At 51.6% G+C, this 18,560-nt stretch overlaps 1 protein-coding gene across 1 annotated transcript in view; it reads left to right on the top strand.

Moving 5' to 3' along the window:
• The first annotated feature begins 7,228 nt into the window (after positions 1 to 7,228).
• Positions 7,229 to 18,560, top strand: part of Ggt1 (gamma-glutamyltransferase 1) — a 15,825-nt gene continuing 4,493 nt past the window's right edge. The window contains exons 1-9 of the mRNA XM_029565814.1: positions 7,229 to 7,531; positions 11,636 to 11,786; positions 12,303 to 12,467; positions 13,308 to 13,438; positions 13,592 to 13,678; positions 14,849 to 15,041; positions 15,389 to 15,546; positions 16,522 to 16,671; positions 17,412 to 17,548. Coding sequence (XP_029421674.1) covers positions 12,307 to 12,467; positions 13,308 to 13,438; positions 13,592 to 13,678; positions 14,849 to 15,041; positions 15,389 to 15,546; positions 16,522 to 16,671; positions 17,412 to 17,548 — 1,017 coding nt within the window. The 5' untranslated portion in view covers positions 7,229 to 7,531; positions 11,636 to 11,786; positions 12,303 to 12,306. The remainder of the gene's footprint in view (positions 7,532 to 11,635; positions 11,787 to 12,302; positions 12,468 to 13,307; positions 13,439 to 13,591; positions 13,679 to 14,848; positions 15,042 to 15,388; positions 15,547 to 16,521; positions 16,672 to 17,411; positions 17,549 to 18,560) is intronic.

Here is an 18,560-nt window from a genome sequence, read left to right as displayed (position 1 = left end):
AAAGTCAACAGACTGTACAGTCACTTGACCACTCACTGATACCCCTAACCACTTTTAGGCTGATTCCTGGGCCTCTTTTTCCCCAGCAGCCTCTGCCCCTACCCTTCTGCAACAGTATTGTCCTGGGGCCACCTTGGCACGACAGGTTTCCTCCCTGGCAAACCTGCATGACTGCCCAGCCTGCCCTCCCCCAAGTCGAAAGCTGTTGCTGAACTGACAGTGTGAGAGCCAGAGTTTTGAGCAGCAGTCCAAGTGCCCCTAGGGACCTCTCAGACCCTCTGCCCAGAGCTGACAGCCAGGTAAGCCCTCCTCCTCTTCCTCCCTGCACCTTCAGAGCTGGAGCCAGACCTGGATGGCTCCCAGATCCTGGCATGTTGTTCCCAGAGACTGAGCCAGAACTAGGCATCATACCCTGGAGTATGTGAAGGCTAAGGTGGAGGCCCGTGGGGAGGAGAGGGAATGGAGGGCTGAGCATGGGGCAGGAAAGGAGTGAGCGGGGCAGTGGCACAAGAGGGATGCCGAGAGCTTAGTCTTGTGGCAAGAAGACAACCAGCCCCTCCTCTATGTCCCTCCCACTGAGAGACTCCTGGAAGACTTTTTTTTCCCCCTAGGAAAAGAGAGTGTGGTATCTGGACCCACATCTCTGGATAAGTTTTCCTTAGCATGCTGTCAGGGTACCTAGGTGAACTGGTTCTTAGGACTATTTCTGGCTTAACCTGACTTGGACAGGAGCTCCCAGAGACAGAGTTGTCCCCTCAGGAGTGGGGACATTATTCCATCACACCAGCCTCCATTCATACCGAACTAAAGGCTGCTGGCCCTTCTCCCTGGTGTGGCCCTGGGCAGCAGTGTTTGTGGCAATCCAGTGTTGGGGCAGGGCTGCCATCTCAATCTCTGGGGATGATGTGGAGCCCAGAGAGTTGACACTGGGTCCTTCAGGGCAGCCTTGCCACCCTTGGTGAGCCAGTGGGGTAGGAGATGGGGGACACCGTTAGAATCAGGCCTTGATAGAGACATATGAGGCCTCCAATGGGACCTGCCTAGAGACAGGTAATGGTGGCAGTCACACCTTGGGCGTTCCACACTACTTGGCTACCCACGTAGTTGCCCATTTGGAGAGACGGTGAACCAAGGTCTGAGTGACCCAGCAAGTAGGGTGAAGGGCTACAGTTGGGGCTAGGTCTGGACTGGCCCCACCTTTGGGCTTTCTCCATCCACCCAATGGGAAAATCCAAGCCCAGGAGGAAGAAGGTCACCACAAGGCTCATGTTATTTCAGCAAATAACCAGGTGAATCAGAGCTTCCTGGTAGCCATGGCAAAGGATACAGAAATTTTTGCTGCTGCTGCTGCTATGTTTGTTTTTGGAGTCTCACATAGCCTAGGCTGGTCTCAAGCTCATCATGTAGTCAAGGATGGCCTTGAACCCCCGATCCTTCTGTATTCACCTCCCAAGTGCTGGGATTACAGTTGTGCTCCCCTGGGAGACAAATTTTCCCTGAGCTTGCTCTGTTAGGAATTGATTCTCAGCCTCAGCAGGAATTGCCACAGAGGTAAAAGAGGCAGTAGGGCATGGGGTGTTGTGTCCTAGGTATAGGCTCAAGACCAGGATGTATATTTCCTGGACTGCCCTTTGCTGGGTGTACAGACACAGAGGATGTAGGGAGCAATATTTGTTTTCTGTGGTTACTACAACCAATTACCACAAGTTCAACAGCTTAAAACAACACAAATATATCCTCTCTAAATTTTGGAGACTGGAGCTGGGATTCCACATGTCAGCAGAGCCATGCTCCCTATGAACTGTGGGACCAGATCCTTCCTTGCTGCTTCCTGATTCTGGGGCCTCCTGACAATTCTTGGAGCTTTTTGACTTATAGCCCCATCATTCCAACCTCAGCCTCCATTGCCACATGGCAACCTTCCCTGTGTGGCTGCTCACATGGCCATCTTGTAAGGACATTAATTACTGTATTTAGGGCCTACCCTAATCCAGTATGACCTCATCTTAACTAATTATCTTGCAAAGACTGTTTCTAAATAAGGTTACACTCTGTGCTTCCAAGTGAACATAAACTTGGTAATGGGGGGAAACATGATTTAACCCACTACAGAAGCCTCTGCAAACCTCAGTTTCCTCATCTGTAAAATGGAGGAAGAGATAGTGTCTACCTGGTGAAGGTGTTGTAGGATTAGGGACATTATGAGTAAAAAGTGGCTGCTACATAATGGTGCTGCAAGTGTGTGCTAGTTTTTGGGGGGTTTTTTCCTTTTTTTTTTTTTTTTTGGTCTTTTTGAGACAGGGTCTCCCTGTAGCCCCAGCTGTCCTGGAACTCACTATGTAGACCAGGCTGGCCTTGAACTCACAGAGATCCTCCTGCCTCTGCCTCCCGAGTGCTGGGATTAAAGGCGTGTGTCACCATGCCTGGCATTGTTTTGTTTTAAGTAATGGATCTTCTATACTTCCTTTTTTTTTTTTTCTGGTACTGAGATTTTTTAACCCAAGGCCTTGCACACACTAGGCAATTGTTCTACCTCTGAGCCACCCCAGTCCCACTTTATGGTTTTGTACTGTGCCCTCCCATCCACCCTACAGTCAGCATCCATCCATTCAGCAATGGTTGTGGGTACTGTGAATGTGTTAAGGAAGACTTCTACAAACAGCTAAGAGACCAAGCATTCACCCAGGAGAGTTGGAAATCTTGTTTATCCCTTACCCATGCATGAGGACCCAGACTAGCAACAAAGGCTTCATTCAAGATGCTCTGGGCCCTGAATGAAGTATAGATGAGGATTAAATAGTCAATTTTACATCATCATTTCATGGTTTGCACCTGGGCCCTATCTTTCTTTTTATGATGGGCCATGTTATCTCAGGAAAATTCCTTCCTGAGTCTTTACTCAGCCAACGTAGCTTACATACTTTATGTAAGCTATCCCAGGCATGGGTCAGGACATTTGTGCCTTTTGATTTATAGCTAGCCCAGGCTAATTGGACTAGGACCTGGTCAAATGGTCATTACAAGTTTATAAAAACAGGTATCACTGGCAGAAGTTTAGATATATCTGATATGTTTGATCTACACTTTTCTTGGACTAATTGGACCAGGTGCTTCATTAAACAATGGTGAACTTTTCATTCTCTTAGTTTTACATCTTTATCAACAGACATAGTGAGTGGAAAGCATTGCAGAGCTTCAAGATATTACAGAGTAATAAAACATCGCAGGGTAGTGAAAACATCATAGAGCAATAAGGTATCTCTGAGCATCCTGGGGTTACATTTCAAGGTATTTACCCAGTAAGTAAAACAAAGGAAACTTCAAATAGCCTACGCTTACAAGGTCATTGTATAAGAATACAGTTAGTTATAAGAATACGACTTTTCCTTGTCAGATGCAGCCCAGACTAAAGCGTAATGACAGCTTGCCCATAGAGTTGGGAGCAAATGAAGGTTTAGGAAGGTGGCGTTGAGGCTGAGGTCTGAAGGACGAGGCAGTAGCCTACAAAACGTCCTGGCAGGCGCACTGAGTGCAGTGGGAAGGGCAGGCACCAGCAAGGCAAGAATTTCTCTGCAGGGCAAAGAGGGCCTTTGAAGGGTTTTTCAGGGGGTGGGGGGAGGAACTGCTCCAATTTGCACGCTGAGCACCCAGAGCTACATTAGGGAAACAGTGGCAAGGTTGTAGTCTATGACTGGGAGTCACCAGGTGATAGGAGTGGCCCTTGGGAGCCTGGAGGGTGGGGGGTGTTTAGGTGTGGCTGGGAGGAGGTCACAGATAGCACCAACTGGAAAGAACCAGTGAGGATGCAGGGGTGGCCACTGAGGGGCTGGACTCTGGCTCCTGTGACTGGCAGAGGTCTAGAGAGGGCAATTGCTTAGCTCAGGTTTGGGCATGTTGACCTGGGGCATCTGACACAGCCAGTGGCTCAGACTTGGACTCTTTATGCATACTGTAACAGTCCAGCATCCAAAAGGTGAGGGAGGCAGAGGAACTGCTACAAAGAGGAAAGGAACTCTGGAAGCCTGGGTAAGCCAAGCAGGGTGTGTATGGAAAGTGTTGGGCAGTTTGGGACCAATGAGGTCACAGGGAATTGTGGGTGACCAGACAGGCTTGGCCTGTGACCCAGAGGGCTGTGAGATGGGAGTTGGCTCTCCTGGAGACCAGGACATGTGATGGGGCGAGGACCAGGCCATGGAAAAGACGGGCTTCCTCCCCCAGTTGGCTGGAGCTCCCAGACACAGCAGATAATAACTAGGTAACACAATAAATACCACCTGGAGAGGGTTTGGTGGGTAGGGATGGCAGGGTAGCCAGGAAGGGGGCACTTTGGGCTTCAGCTCCAAGTTGTTCACCAGGCAAGACGGGCAACTTCATACCTGAGTGTCAGTGCCAGGCTGAGATGGAGGCTTTGGAGAGCTTGGATGTCTCCTGTGGTCTGTGAATGTCCATCTCAGTGAATCTTGTAGTTACCCATCCTTTCTAGGATGAAAACTGAGGCCAGAAAGGGGGAGACTTCTCAGATCCCCACTCTATTGGTCAGTGGAGTCAGGTTTGAAACTGGGGACTCTAGAGCCTATGTCATCTTAGTGATTCTATACCTGAGTTTTGGAGATGGACTTGGTTGACCAGGTACCAGGCTGGCCCTGCTGCTGGATGCTCCCAGACGTTAACGTGCTGACACTCTGGAGGCCCATACACTTGGCTAAACCCAGGCTCCATCCACATCAAAGGTGGGTGCTGAACTGGAGGAAGGTACCAGAGGGTACTAGTCGGGCTTGGGGCTTGGGAGCACAGTTCTGTTCACATTGTGGTCAGCCAGCCTTCTCACCACCACTGAGTAGCACTAGCCCATCTAGTCTTTGTGGTCTGCGTGATTCTGAGAGCCTATGGCCAGGTAGCCACAGGGTATGAGCATTCCTTGCCGCTCTGATCTGTGGCTTTAGACAGTAAGCAGAGTCTGAGACCAGACCCACCAAAAATGGGCTGACTTTTGTAGCCCGCAGAAGGCATTATAAGAGGCAAGCTGGAGCTTGACTCTGGGAAGAACTTGCCAACCCACCCACCTTTCAGGGTGGTGAGCTTCCCATCAGGGTAGATGTATAAGCTGACATTTCTGAGGTGTTGGAAGATCAGAGCAAACATTTGAGATTCTGTGATCCTAAAGTTGATTAAATCACTATGATGTTTGGATTTGAAGTCAGTTTTATTCCATCAGTTTACTAAGTGGGGACATAAAATGCCCTGGATGATTTCATGCTTCCTGACTTCTGGGTGGGGGCTGGGGGGTGGCCAAGATCCTGTCCCAGTAGTTCTAGAGCATGAGGAAGGTGCATCTGGACCCACCCACTTTGCTTCCTTGAAGACAGTCTCTAGCTTAGGATGCCACAGCCCTTAGGTGTGAGCCTTATCCACTGGAGGCTTCCTGGCATGCAGGCATGGTCAGTGCTCGACCTGACAGTGAGGTGAAAGGCCCAATGAGATACCAGTTTCAGGAAGTGGTTGACATAGTCTTCTGTTATCTAGGTCCCTGTCCTGCTGAGTAGGCAGGACACCCCTCTTCCCCCAGCATTTATTTTCCTGTACTGACAACACTAATCTTGCTTTACCAGTAGTAACTTGTTTTCCAAGATTTTTTTTGGGGGGGTGAACCTCCCCTTAGATGGTTCCCTAAGTCTCCTGTCTGTCTGGCCAGACCCCCAAGGCACCATGGTGTCAGCACAGAAGGAATGGTTGGATGAAAGGCACAGGGATGGTAGTGTGGCACCCCCGGGCTAGCCCGGGACAGAAAAGCTCCTTCAGGGACAAGGACACAGAAAGTCTAGCCCAACCAGCCCTCATCTGTGGGGCCACCAATATTCCCTTCTTCCCATAGCTGCCTTCCACCCACCTCTGGGAACTTGGCCAAGGAGTGAAGGAGCATCCACCAGGGTCTTAATGAGCAAGCCAGGGTTAATGGGTTACCCATTGTGGTGATATATTCACCAGCCTCTCAGGACTCTCAAAGTCCAGACTGGCCTGGCCTTCAAGGTCTAGGCTCGGCCACCTCCTTTTCCAGCTTTAACACCTCAGGGTTCAGAGAGGGTCCAAGGAGGTCAGAAGGGCCCTGGAGCCATCCATCACTGTCTTTGCAAGAGTCCAGCCTCCAGGTTCACAGGGTTCCTTCTGCATGGCTATCCTCCCAAATCCAATCTCAGCTGCAATCCTTTCCGGAGGCTCCCGTTCCTGTGTCTATCCCTTCCTCCAGGTCCTGGCTCCTCCTCCCTGGCTGAGAGCACTATTTTTTTTTTACATTTATTTCGTGTGTGTGTGTATGTGTGTGTGTGTGTGTGTGTGTGTGTGTGTGTGTGTGTGTGTATAATCATGGGCTTGTCCCTGAACTCCTTGGTGTGTGTGTGTGTGTGTGTGTGTGTGTGTGTGTGTGTGTGTGTGTGTGTGTATGTATACGTGTGGAGGTCAGAGTACAACTGGTGAGAGTTGGTTCTCTCCTTCCACCCTCTTACCCAGTGAGTCATCTCACAGTCCCAGAGAACATGATCATAATTCTAGTCAGAATGGTGGTTTCTTGGGGAAAGAATTCAGAGGGGCTAGAAGTAGTTGGAGAGGGACTGACTGAGTGAGAAGAAGTTGGTAACCATAATAATGAAAGCAATTCTGGCAGGCAAAAAACTATTCAGACCTAGAGTCTTGGATTTCCCCTCTGTGGGACACCAACACTATTTCATTCAATGGGCCAAAGCTGGTGAGGGCTACCAAGTGTCCTCCGTCAGGCTGATTGCCCTTGTCCTAGGAAGCTTGGGCATTAGGAGACTCTTTGTTCATGGGACTTCCCTTGGTCCAGGTGACTGGATCCTTGTCATGTCAGCCCCTCCCTTCCTCTGTGGCCCAGGGAGTCTAGAGGACCATCCTGTATCTGGGAATTGCAGAGGGAAACATATGCTCCTTAGGCCTTGTGGGGCCTCAGAAGTTTCCACCTACAGCTGCTACTGGTATAGGGTAGCTGGCTGCACCCCAACTCTGGGCTCAAGTTTCTCATTGGGAACCTCCCAGACTCTTGAGAGACCCGGGGCAGTTCCAGGTCACAAGGCCCCTGGGTTAGGATTGGGAGCCGGTCCTCTCCTTACCTGGACTAGTTTCTGTACCTTTAAAGCTTCCTCCCATCCCAGGCCAGCAGGGGGAGGGAAGGGAGGAGCTGGGTCACAGCGGGGGATGCGGACTGTTTTCTGTTGGTGAGGGACTTGGAATCAGGTGAGCACAGCACGTGTCTGGCTGTGTCCCAGCTGCTGTGTGACCCCAAAGCCCTCTTCACCCTCTCTGAGCTGCTGGACATCACTGGTGGGGCAAATCAGACCTCAGGGGGCCTCAGGAGTATGGAGTATGTGAAGAGGCTTGGTTTATCTCTCAGCTGTGCCATGCAGCTCTAGCGAAGATCCTGTCAGAGCCTTGGTTTAGACACCTTCGCAGCAGGAGTACACTGCACCTCTGGGTGAAGGGCGCCACGCTACTGTGCACTGATCCCTCTGGGATCACACAGGTAGGCAGGGTCCTATTTCTGATTGATAGGTGGGTTTGAGGGAGCCTGCTTAGACTTACCAACTCACTCTGCTGCAGGTGTGGGGTGGATGGTAGGCGGCTTGGAGTGGATCCATCAGACTCCTAAGAAGCTCTTGAACCCTGGCTCTCGGGAAGTGGACTTGGAATTGAATGAGGGCTGCAGCATGGAGCAAATGAGATCCAGGAGGGCCTGGCAATCCTGGTGGGGAATGGTCAGCCCTGGAGTGGAGGCCCAGCTGTGTTCCAGAGGCACTGTATTCTCCAGCTATGTCTGCCCCTCTCTGGGTTCCGGGTGGGGGTGGGGCAGGAACCATTGTGCAGATGGTCATTACCCAACTCCAGGGGGGCTCTGTCACCTCTAAGTCAGTCCTTAGGCACACTGAGCTCTTTTAACAGGTTTCCTGTAAGTTGTGATTTTCAAGCCCCAGGAAGGGCAGGGTTATGGGTTTTGTTTCTTGTTTTCTGATTCTCTAACCTGTGTCACCAGGTTGGGTAGCAAGGGAGGCAAATTTCAACCTCAGGTCTGGGGAGTAGTAAGTGTCTTCCTCATCAGGGTGCGGGCAGGACTGGGACACCACAGAGGTCTGTGTTCTCATACCCAGGGGAGGTGACTTCACAAGCAGGCAGAGTGGAAGAAGGGTCCTGGCCCATCTGGGGTCAGCTAGCCTCCCAGGCCAGTTGCTCTTGGGCAAATTGCTTTTGCCTAAGCTTAGATTTCCTGCCACTAGATGGGTTAAGATGGCACCCAGTTTGAGTCCTGTAGCTCTGGGATTATGTGGCACTCTTCAGCCTTGTGGGTCTGTTGGAAGATTATCAGAGAAACTCCAATCTGTCTCTGTTGTCCCTTCTCTGCTGCACCTTGGGACTCTACTCAGCCTTGACTTTGCTCAGTGTGTGTGTGTGTGTGTGTGTGTGTGTGTGTGTGTGTGGGGAGGGTAAATGGGGCTTGTACCTTGCTGAGGACAGGGCGCTCACTATGCTGTGTGGGGGGGGGGGGGGGGGGGGATCTGTGAGAAGAAGCTGTGGTGTGTGTGTGTGTGTGTGTGTGTGTGTGTGTGTGTGTGTGTGTGTGTGTTGGGAGGGTAAATGAGGCTTGTACATTGCTGAGGACAGGGAGCTCACTATGCTGTGTGCTGGGGTGGGATGGTAAGGCTTCTCCCCTTGGCAGAATAGGAAATTGTCCACAGCCCCTTCGGGCAGACCCACAACTGCTTCTAGTGGGAACTTTCTTGGTGAGCTATCAGAGACACGCAGCGATTTGAGGCAGGTACTGGTGGCAGGATTACCTTGCTGGACTATGTAACCTTGGGCCAACTCTGGCTCTCCCTGGGCCTTCCTTTTCTAGGCTGGTCCTGTCATTGATTGGGCTGTTAGGAGCTAATGTTCCTTGATTAGTTGTTGAACCGGTCTGGACACTGAGGCCCCAGGCCATGTTCCAGGGAGGCATCTCTGGTGTTGACCAGTAGGGTGCAATGAGATCTTTTAGGTCTGGGCTATGGTCTACTGCCTGGGACACCCCTGCTCCACCGACTGCCTCAGAGGCATCTGAAAGACACTGCGTCTGTCTCTGAACTCAGAACTCTGAACAGGGTCAGGGAAAACCACAAAGGGACTCAGCAAGGGCTCTCAGGAAGGACTCACCGGTGGCCTCTGCTCCCTGAAGGGAACCCCTATCTCAGGCTCTTAGCACCTCCCCCATTCCCGCCCAGGGCCCTCCTGGGGCTGCATGAACTTTAGTCACCTGGTGACAAGCTTAATTGCTGCGCTTCCTCGCTGCTGTGACGTCAGTGTGTCCGTGTTGTCGACCCTCCTCCTAGCCCGGCTGGACCTCTTGCAGAGGACTGCCTATTCCACACCCTACTCAGAAGCCTCCAGCTACCCTTCTGGGATGCTGGGTGCCCCCTAGCTGACCTCTTGCCCTTCTGGGACTAGGTAAGCGCTTGGGTCCTTGGCCACTACTGTCCCTTTACTGCCTCTGCCCTGAGGAGATGCCCAACCCCAGCTCCTGATCACAATTGGGGGTGGGGGGTGCTGGGAAGTTTTGCAACAGCCACAGGCATGACTCTAGCTGCTTGGGTGGGGGTAGTCCTATGGCCAGGACTTCCTCCTTCAGACCCATCTGTCTCTTCCTCCTTAGCCTAGAACTGTCTTCTGAGAAAAAGGGGGCTCTCTTCTGGGCCCCCACTGCTTCCTAGGTCTCAGGTAAACCCACTAGGGTTACAAGGGAGGGTCTGGGTTTGAGGCCAGAGCCATGCCTGATCCACTCTCTTGCCTTGGTTTCCCTTCCCAACACTAGCTTGGATGAGGGCCAGGCTTCTGGGCTTACACATTCTTTTTAGAGAGTCTTTGAGAAAACTTGGGGGCGGAGGGGTGGGAAATGGAAGCTGAGGCTTCCAGCAGGGTGTCTTCCGCTTGGAGGGGAACATCTGTCTGTAGGAGGCTGGGCCAGCCCTTGCTGTCACACTGTCCCAGGAGGAGGGGACAGGGGTCTGTGCTGCCCACTTCCCTCCCAGGCTCTCTGGAAGTGGCAGTCCTGTTGGGTATCCTTACTAGGACTGTTAGATGGACAGATGGATCAATTGGTAGACATGGGCGCCTGGAATGTGTCCTGGGGGTCACAGATGGACTAACTCAGGGTCCTGAGAACAGTTTTAGCTCACAGTCCTGAACCTGAGAGAAATGAGGCCCAAGATGCTCACAGTGGACCAGAGAGGCCAGAGGTTGTGGAGTGGAACACTGAACAGGTGCAGTCCCTCCTCTACCACTTAGGATGAGAGCATCCAGCATCTGCAATGTGTGATGCTACGTGTTGCTAGCCTGGCTCCTGAGGCCCCGTCAAACTCTTAGTATGACTTTCTTACCAGGAACCCTAGACCCTGACCCAGGTTCATCCCAGGGCCCAGGGTGTCTGTGTGCTCAGGTCTGGAGAAGGGTATGGGTTGTCCCTTGGGCAGTGTCTGCTTGGCACTTGGAGGATCAAGCTGGCAGGAGAGATCATAGGGACAAGGCTGTGTCTACAGGTCAGAGTCATGTCTGGATTCAGGCAAGACAGCTATTAGGGATGCTATTGGAGACACAGAGTGGTGGACTGTGGCATGACCACCTTCCAGGCCCCTCTCCTTCAAAAGCTACAAATCTCTACTTTCCCACTTAAGATGCATCAAATCCTGTCATGCCATTATCACCCTACCCACAAAGCCCGAGGAAGAGAAAACCTTCCATACTGGGGTCTGTACTGTCCTCCTAGGCATGGGGAGGGTATAGAGATTCCATTCCTAGACCATGTCCAGGACACCATGTCTGGATCTGAGTTCAGATGCTCTGAACAAGGGAGAGCCAGAGGGGAAGGCAGCCAGGGCATCACGGAAGGGTGCCCCAATAGATGTTACCCTTTGGAGGGAATGGACTCTGCGTGAGGGGCACCCCATCTCTGCTATCACACTCTTCCCTTTTGGGGTTGCATCCTTTGCCTGCACTCAGAGCCACAGGGATTCTGAGGCTGTAGATCTCCTGCTCTGCATAGTCTGGAAGGAAATCTATGGAGGAAATAGCAAGATGTCCACCTGTTTTGGTTTTCTGTGATAGGGTCTCAAGTTGTAGCACAGGCTAGCCTAGAATTCACTAGATAGCTCAGATTCATGGCAATCCTCTGACTTCCTGAGTGCTTGGGTTACAGGTGTGAGCTGCCTTGCCGGTTAACATTTCACATGCTTTCACCCAGCTTATTCAAAACACCCCAGAAAGTGAGGTCAGTGCTGGACAGAGAAGCCCCCAAACAGGTTGAATAGCAAGTCCAGCCTCAGAAAGGGGCAAGTCTGGCCCTTTGACCCCCCTATGTTCACATGATGTACTCATTGCCAAATTCCAGGCTTATACATGAATGCCTGGGCCACCCCCTGCCCTGTTGTGAGACCCTTCCCTGGGCAGTGCTTGGGAGAAGTCATGCATACATGCACACGGCTGGCAGCCTCTTTGGTTCCAGAGTTCATCAGGAGGCAGAAGACTAGCAAGAGGCAGAGCGAGGTCACATCAAGCACCCTGGAAAGAGCTGGGCCTGCTTCAGGTCCAACCTTGTGATTTTCAGGAGTACACGGAGGCTGCCTGCTTCAGGAGTCTCTGGAGAAGACTGTCCACAGGCTTCTGCAGAGTGTGAGGGAGAGCCCAGTTTTCTCTCCAGCTGTTTTCAGAGGCCACCTCCCCAGACAAGGTTTGGGGCTCTGACCTACTGTGGGACGGTAAGTCCTGGCCTATGCAGTTAGTCTACTTATTTCATTAGACTGTGGGGTGGCTCCTTGGAGGGTATGATAGACGCCCAAACCTGAGCCCTGTGGCGGGTCACTCTGGGGGGCTATGGACAGTGCCAAGCTCTGGGCTGGGCTGAGGGACACAGAAGAACTGCAGTGAGGCCTGTCCTTCCTGGAGCTTCCTGCTGGGCAGTGGCAGCTTGGGTGCTGTGAGCAGCTACACAAGGCACATGGAGTCAGAAAGGTTTTTAGGAAGGGTCTCTGCTGGACATGAGGTCCATACTAGGACGAGCCCTGGACAGAGAGGATTTGAAATAACAGAGATGGAGCTCCTGGCAGAGGGAATGCCTTGGCCAAAGGTCTGGGAGCTGGGCACCCCATTCCAGGAGACTGGAAGGAGACACATGGCTATATCCCTGAAGCTTGACTTTAGACTGTGCCCTGTGGGGGATGGTCTTGGTGTGCCCAAGGCTGGACCTGACCCCATTCCTCCCCTCTGGGCAATAGAGACATGAAGAATCGGTTTGTGGTACTGGGCCTGGTGGTCGTGGTTCTGGCACTGGTCATCATTGGCCTCTGCATCTGGCTACCCTCCGCCTCTAGGAAGCCCGACCATGTGTATCCCAGGGCAGCTGTGGCCACGGATGCTAAGCGTTGCTCAGAGATTGGGAGGTAAGTGGGACTGCCACAGTTGAGATAGGACATGGGATGGGCACCCAAGGCCCCTGGAAGACAGCCAGCAAGTACACCTAGGCAAGACTCAGATTTGCAAACTGGACTCAAGGAATGTCCAGTGGACATGGAGATTCTTGTCCTTTCCTTGGGCTCTGTCGGTCGCCTGTCCTGAAGGGAGCAGTGGCATATAGGTTGTTGCTTTTCCACAGCAGCTTGGGCCCCTCTTCATAGTCCTGTCTCTAATAAATGCTGCTTTTCCACCCACTTTAGATTCTTGTCTCATTAATACAAGTCAGTTCTTGCTTATGGATGTAAGCAGAAAAAGAAAGATGACTAATGAAAAACAGCCTTTTCCTCCCCAATTAAGTCATGTATTTTTATTTGCTTGGAAAAGTAAAAACAAAACAATACAAAACAAAAGCTCCATCTCTTCAAACACTAAAAATTTCAGAACTGAGAGATGGCTCAGCAGATCTTGTAGAGGGGGTATGTATAATTAAAAATAAATCTTTAAAAAAACCAAAAGTTTCACCTGTAATCCCAGCCTTTTGGATAAAACACTGTCTTAAAACACCCCAACAGACAAACAAAAAACAAAACCCTGGCAAGGCTGAACGTGATGGCTCATACCTCTAATCTCAACATTTAGGAGGATGAGACAGGATTGAGAGTTTGAGGCCAACTTGGGCCACATAGTGAGTGCAACACAGTATGAGATCCTGTCTCAAAACAAAAAGGCCTGGCATGGACTCCTCTTCTGTCTTCTTTTAGGCAGGGGGGCAGGGTAGGGGGCAGGATTAGCCCTCAGGCTCTCCCCTTCCCATGTGCTGCCGGCAGGGACATGCTTCAGGAGGGTGGCTCGGTGGTAGATGCAGCTATCGCAAGCCTGCTGTGTATGGGTCTCATGAATGCTCACAGCATGGGCATCGGAGGCGGCCTGTACTTTACCATCTACAACAGCACCACACGTGAGTGCCTGGGGAGAGGAGGGTTAGCAGCCTGGTGCATCCATCTCCTCTCAGGGTGACCTAGGCTGGGGCAGCATAGCTGGGTGACCCCAGGCCTCTCTTGGCAGGAGGGGTTGGGATTGGTCCAGCCTGCCGACCTACATCTCCTTGTAGGAAAAGCTGAGGTTATCAATGCCCGTGAGGTGGCACCCAAGCTGGCTCATGCCAACATGTTCAATGACTCTAAGCAATCTGAAGAAGGTAAGCCTTCATATGGGCCCTGGGTGTGGATTCAAAGCCAGGGGGAGCCACAGGGAAATTGCCTTACCCACAGGAGCATGTCCCTGTCCAAGGCCTGGCGACAGCTCTGGCACCCCTCTTACCCCTTCATGGCCCCATAACACCCTCCCGTAATGAATGATCAAACCATCATCCTGAGGACAGAGGTAGGTTTTTCTCTTATTTCTTCTCAGCCCGCACTGGGTCAGGTTCTGGCTTTTGGTGTAGCTCAGCCCAGGTGGGCAATGGGGCTTGATGGGGAATCAGGCCCCGGGGGTCTGTTTCTAATGGAATCATGAACTCCTTAAAGATACAAATTGGAAGGTAAGATCCACTGTGGTCAAATGGATAAACTGAGACACAGAAAGAGAACAAGGGAGGGACTAGGTAGGGCTCAGGTCAGTAGAAAAGAGGAAGAAGACCCTTGCCTCGGGGCCTGTTCATCCAACTGCTTGATCTTGTTTTGACACGTTCTGGTGGAGCCCAGGAATCCTATGGGACAAGAGGTCTTGTGACTGGGTTTAGCTCAGACTAACAGAAGGCAGGGGGTCCAGCTTTCCCCTTCTCTGACAACCATAGGCCTGACACAGGATTCACATATGGAGGTACTATCTAATCTGGTACAGCAAACCCCAGTACATGGGCCACTAGCTCCCCCTTCTGTGCCCTGAGAGACATGCTTGCTCAAACTGCATTCTTGCCCATGGAGCTGAGATATGCTCTTAAAATTCCCTTTCCTTGGGCTGAGGGTGTAGCTCAGTGGTGGAGCCTTTGTCTAGAACATGGGAGGTCCTGGATTTGCTCTCTGACGCTACATGAGCAACAAATCCCTTTCCTTCTAAGCCGTACTAACCCCATCTGTTAAATGGGTCAGGGACAGTGTCTGGGATGTTTTGTTTATTTGTTGTTGTTTGTTCCTACACAGTACTAGAACCATACTAGGCAAGCACTCTACCATAGAGCTACAGACCAACCAGCGCTTTTTTCTTTTTTTCTTTTGAGGTAGGATTTTGTTAAGCTGCTTAGGCTGGTCTTGAACTCCCTCTGTAACCCAGGCAGCCCTTAAAGTTCAGGTCTTCCTGTCTCAGCCTCTCAAGTAAAAGGGAATTATAAGTCCAGTTACCAGCCTTTCTCCCCCCGCCCCTTTCCTAGGTGGCCTTTCTGTGGCAGTTCCTGGTGAGATCCGTGGGTATGAGCTAGCACACCAGCGGCATGGGCGGCTTCCCTGGGCTCACCTCTTCCAGCCCAGCATCCAGCTGGCCCTCCATGGCTTCCCTGTGGGTAAGGGCTTGGCAATGGCCCTGAACAGGAAACAGGACGTGATTGAGCAGACACCTGCCTTGTGGTAGGTGGCCCCAGGTCCCTGTAGCCCATCCCGGGAGGGGCTGGTAGAGTTGTGGTCAGCTGTGGTCAGCCTATATACTCAGGGGGATGGGGGTTGAGGAGGTGCAAACCCTTCCCACTGTGTGTATGGATGCATTAGGAGGCCCCCGTGAGCACTGTGGTTGGCCATGTGGCCTGAGTGAAAAGGGACACTGGGAGCTCCAAGTGACAGGGCAGCCCACCAATAGATAGACTCTACCTATACTTTGTTCTCAGTACCCTAGGGGCAAAAAGGGTGAGGGTGAGTGTGGGGCATATTTGGTCTGGTTTTTCCTATCTGCCACCCAATGTGAGCCCTCTCTGCCCAAGTGAGGTGTTCTGCCGGAACGGGAAGGTGCTTCGTGAAGGAGAGACAGTGACTATGCCAAGGCTGGCTGAAACGTTGCAGACACTAGCCCAGGAGGGTGCCCAGGCTTTCTATAGTGGAAGCCTTACAGCACAAATTGTGAAGGACATCCAGGAGGCTGGTGAGTAGACCTGAGTGAAGAACCAATCATTAGTGGGGCCTAAGCCCTGAGGTTCCCCCATTCTGCCCCTACAGGCCTCTGGGTCTTCAGAGAGCACTCAGCAGGAAAGGGTTAGCATGGGCCACCTGGCTCCATGGCTTCTGGTTCAGCCAGAGAGCCTGGGCAGCCCAGAGAAAGCTTCTAGAGAGAAATGGGGGTGTAGGCAGCCACTGGGGCCAGGAATGTGGAGGCTGAAGATCTGGGAGGATTCCTATGAGAAGTGGTGTCTGGGCTGCAAGGATGCTCAGACAGAGAAGAGGATTCCTAACAGAGAGAATAGGTTGGGCCAAAGGAGGAGGGGGGTTTTGACTCACTGGGAGGGTTACAAGAAGAAGAACTTGTAAGAGAGGCCCTAGTGGGGCTTTGTGGGGCAGCCTGAGGGCTTGGCTGTGACATTTTCCTGTTATTCTTGTCCTGTTCCATGGAATGGGGGAAACTGGCATGTACCCATACTCAGAGCCAGTTCACCCAAAGAATCAGGAGTCTTCTTCTATTCACCCTTTCAACAAGGAGGGAAGGGAATGGCAAGGAGAGGTGGGGTGGAAGCAGGTATTCTTTACTTGGAAAAGACCTTTAGCTGCAGAGCTGGAAGAAGGCCGACCATGCTGCTTGGACCTGGTGTGGATGATGGTAAGCACTGTTAGGGTCTGGGGCTTTCAGTGATGGTTGGGGCTACCAGGTTGATGACCCTGTGGTCCCTTCTGATGGTACAGACCATCTCCTTACTATGGTACAACATGTCCTTCTGCCCAATGGTGCAGACACTGGTCAGCCTCCTCCATGAACAGCCCTGCCCCCACAGTGGACTCATGGCCTGGCTCCTTGGTTCTATCCTGTACTCTACCTAATGGTAAACCAAGTCCCTCAAGATACAGCTCCACCCCCAACCATGATGCAATCCCATTGCATGTCCACTGAGCTACTGTCCCATGACAGGGGGCATTATAACAGCTGAGGACTTGAAAGAATACCATGCTGAGCTGATTGAATACCCACTAAACATCAGCCTTGGGGATTTGACGCTGTATGTGCCCAGTGCCCCACTCAGCGGGCCTGTGTTGGCTCTCATCTTGAACATCCTCAAAGGTGAGCCATCCCACCCCAGCCTTGCTGAGTCAGGGACACAGGTTCTTTTTCTTGGTGTTCCATCACTACTGGGCCTCCCTGCCTTGCATCTTTCCATCTGTGAACTGACAGAGTGCCTGCCTTGCCTCACTGTGCCCTTAGTGTGGAATGGCCGGGGCTCTCCAAGGGGTAGGGGTGGGGGCATGACACTCAGCAGCCGGAAGAGGAGGGATATTCGGGAGGAAGAGAAGCATTGGAGTTCAGGGCAAGGGCCTGAGTGTGCTTCTGACTAGTCTAAGTGGTCATCCAGGAATTCATAGACCCTGGGACCCTTGGGCTGCACCTGTGATGTTCATGCTGCTGTGCCCTTGTCTTAATCACATCTTTCTCAAGTGGCTACTGCTGTTGGTTATTAAGAATTTCTCTTTTTAAACATTTTTATTTTCTGTGTATGAGTACTTGTTTAGCGTGCTTGTATGCAAATGTACTCGTGCATGCAGTGCCTGCAGGGGCCAGAAGAAAGCATTGGATCCCCTGGAACTTGAATTACAGATGGTTATTAGTGGCTATGTGGGTGCTAGGAACTGAAACCAGGTCCTCTGCAAAAGTAGCCAGTGCTTTTAATTGATGAGCCATCTCTTCAGCTCCAAGTAGTTCTCGTCCTGAGGTAGAACGTGGGGAAGCATGGCTCAGAGTTTAGCCCCTTGAGCCCCTCCAGGCCCCAGTTATCTGCCAATGTATGCTTGGCTCTGATCACTCAGGATACAACTTTTCTCTGGAGAGTGTGGCGACCCCTGAACAGAAGGCCCTGACGTACCACCGTATTGTGGAGGCCTTTCGGTTTGCCTATGCCAAGAGGACTTTGCTTGGTGACCCCAAGTTTGTTGATTTGACTCAGGTAAGGGGCTAGCCCATATGGGGCGGGAGACCTGCCATAAGGGTGCTGGGCAAGCCCCATAGGGCCACCCCAGCATGCTGTCTGAACCCATTCCTCCCACTAAGTTTGATTTCAGGGAGTAGACTTGTTATTCTGAACCCCAGCCTCTGTTCATGGTGCTCATAATGTGGGGAGGGCTGAGGAAAACAGACTTGCCAATGGATGATAAGTGCCCCTCACCCAGGTGCTAAAGTCCTAAAAATCTGAGATCCTTTGCACATGTTTGTGCCCTTGGCCTGGAGGTGCTCAGTGCAGAAGGGAGGAATGCATGGGGGAGGGATTTACAGCCCTCAAGAAATGATTAAATATGGGTGGGATAAAGAATGGGGTAAGCAGGGAGCCTCACTCTGTAGCCTAGGCTCCAAGTGATCCCCTTGCCTCAGCCTCTGGAGCACTAAGATTACAGGCATGAGTCACCATGCCTGGCTCTTCTCTCTTTCATTTTACAAATCTCCAACCTACAAAATTTATATTTACAAACCAACAAATATGAAACTTCAGTGCATGCCTGTTTTCCTTCCCTGGATCCTCTGATTGTGACTTTCTGCTACATGTCTTTCTCTTATCAGCAGCCTCCACTGTCCACTATTCATATTTTTCCTTAACAGATTGCCAATGTCACACTTCAGGGTGTATTGCCTAAGAGCAAGGATTCTATGTACTGGGAAGTGAGAGACCCAACATCAAAGCCACATGACCCATTAACTGCTGGAACCCTCACCCAAGACTCTTTTTTAAAAATTTTTTCAATTTATTTTTATTTTATGTGTATGAATGTTTTGCTAAGTGCACAGCAAGCATACAGTGCCCATGGAGGCCAGAAGAGGGTGTCAGATTCCCTGGAGCTGGAGTTTCATATAGTTGTTAGTTGCCATATGGGTGCTGCGAACTGAACCTAGGTCCTGTGCAAGAACAGGCAGGGCTCTTAACCCCTGAGCCATCTTTCCACCGCCCCCCAACACTGTACCTTTTT

Source organism: Nannospalax galili, unplaced genomic scaffold (genome assembly GCF_000622305.1).
Source record: "Nannospalax galili isolate Female #2095 unplaced genomic scaffold, S.galili_v1.0 scaffold1359, whole genome shotgun sequence".
NCBI classification, from domain to species: Eukaryota; Metazoa; Chordata; class Mammalia; order Rodentia; family Spalacidae; genus Nannospalax; species Nannospalax galili.
Note: the sequence above shows the minus strand (reverse complement) of the source record. Positions and strands in the feature narration are given on the sequence as shown.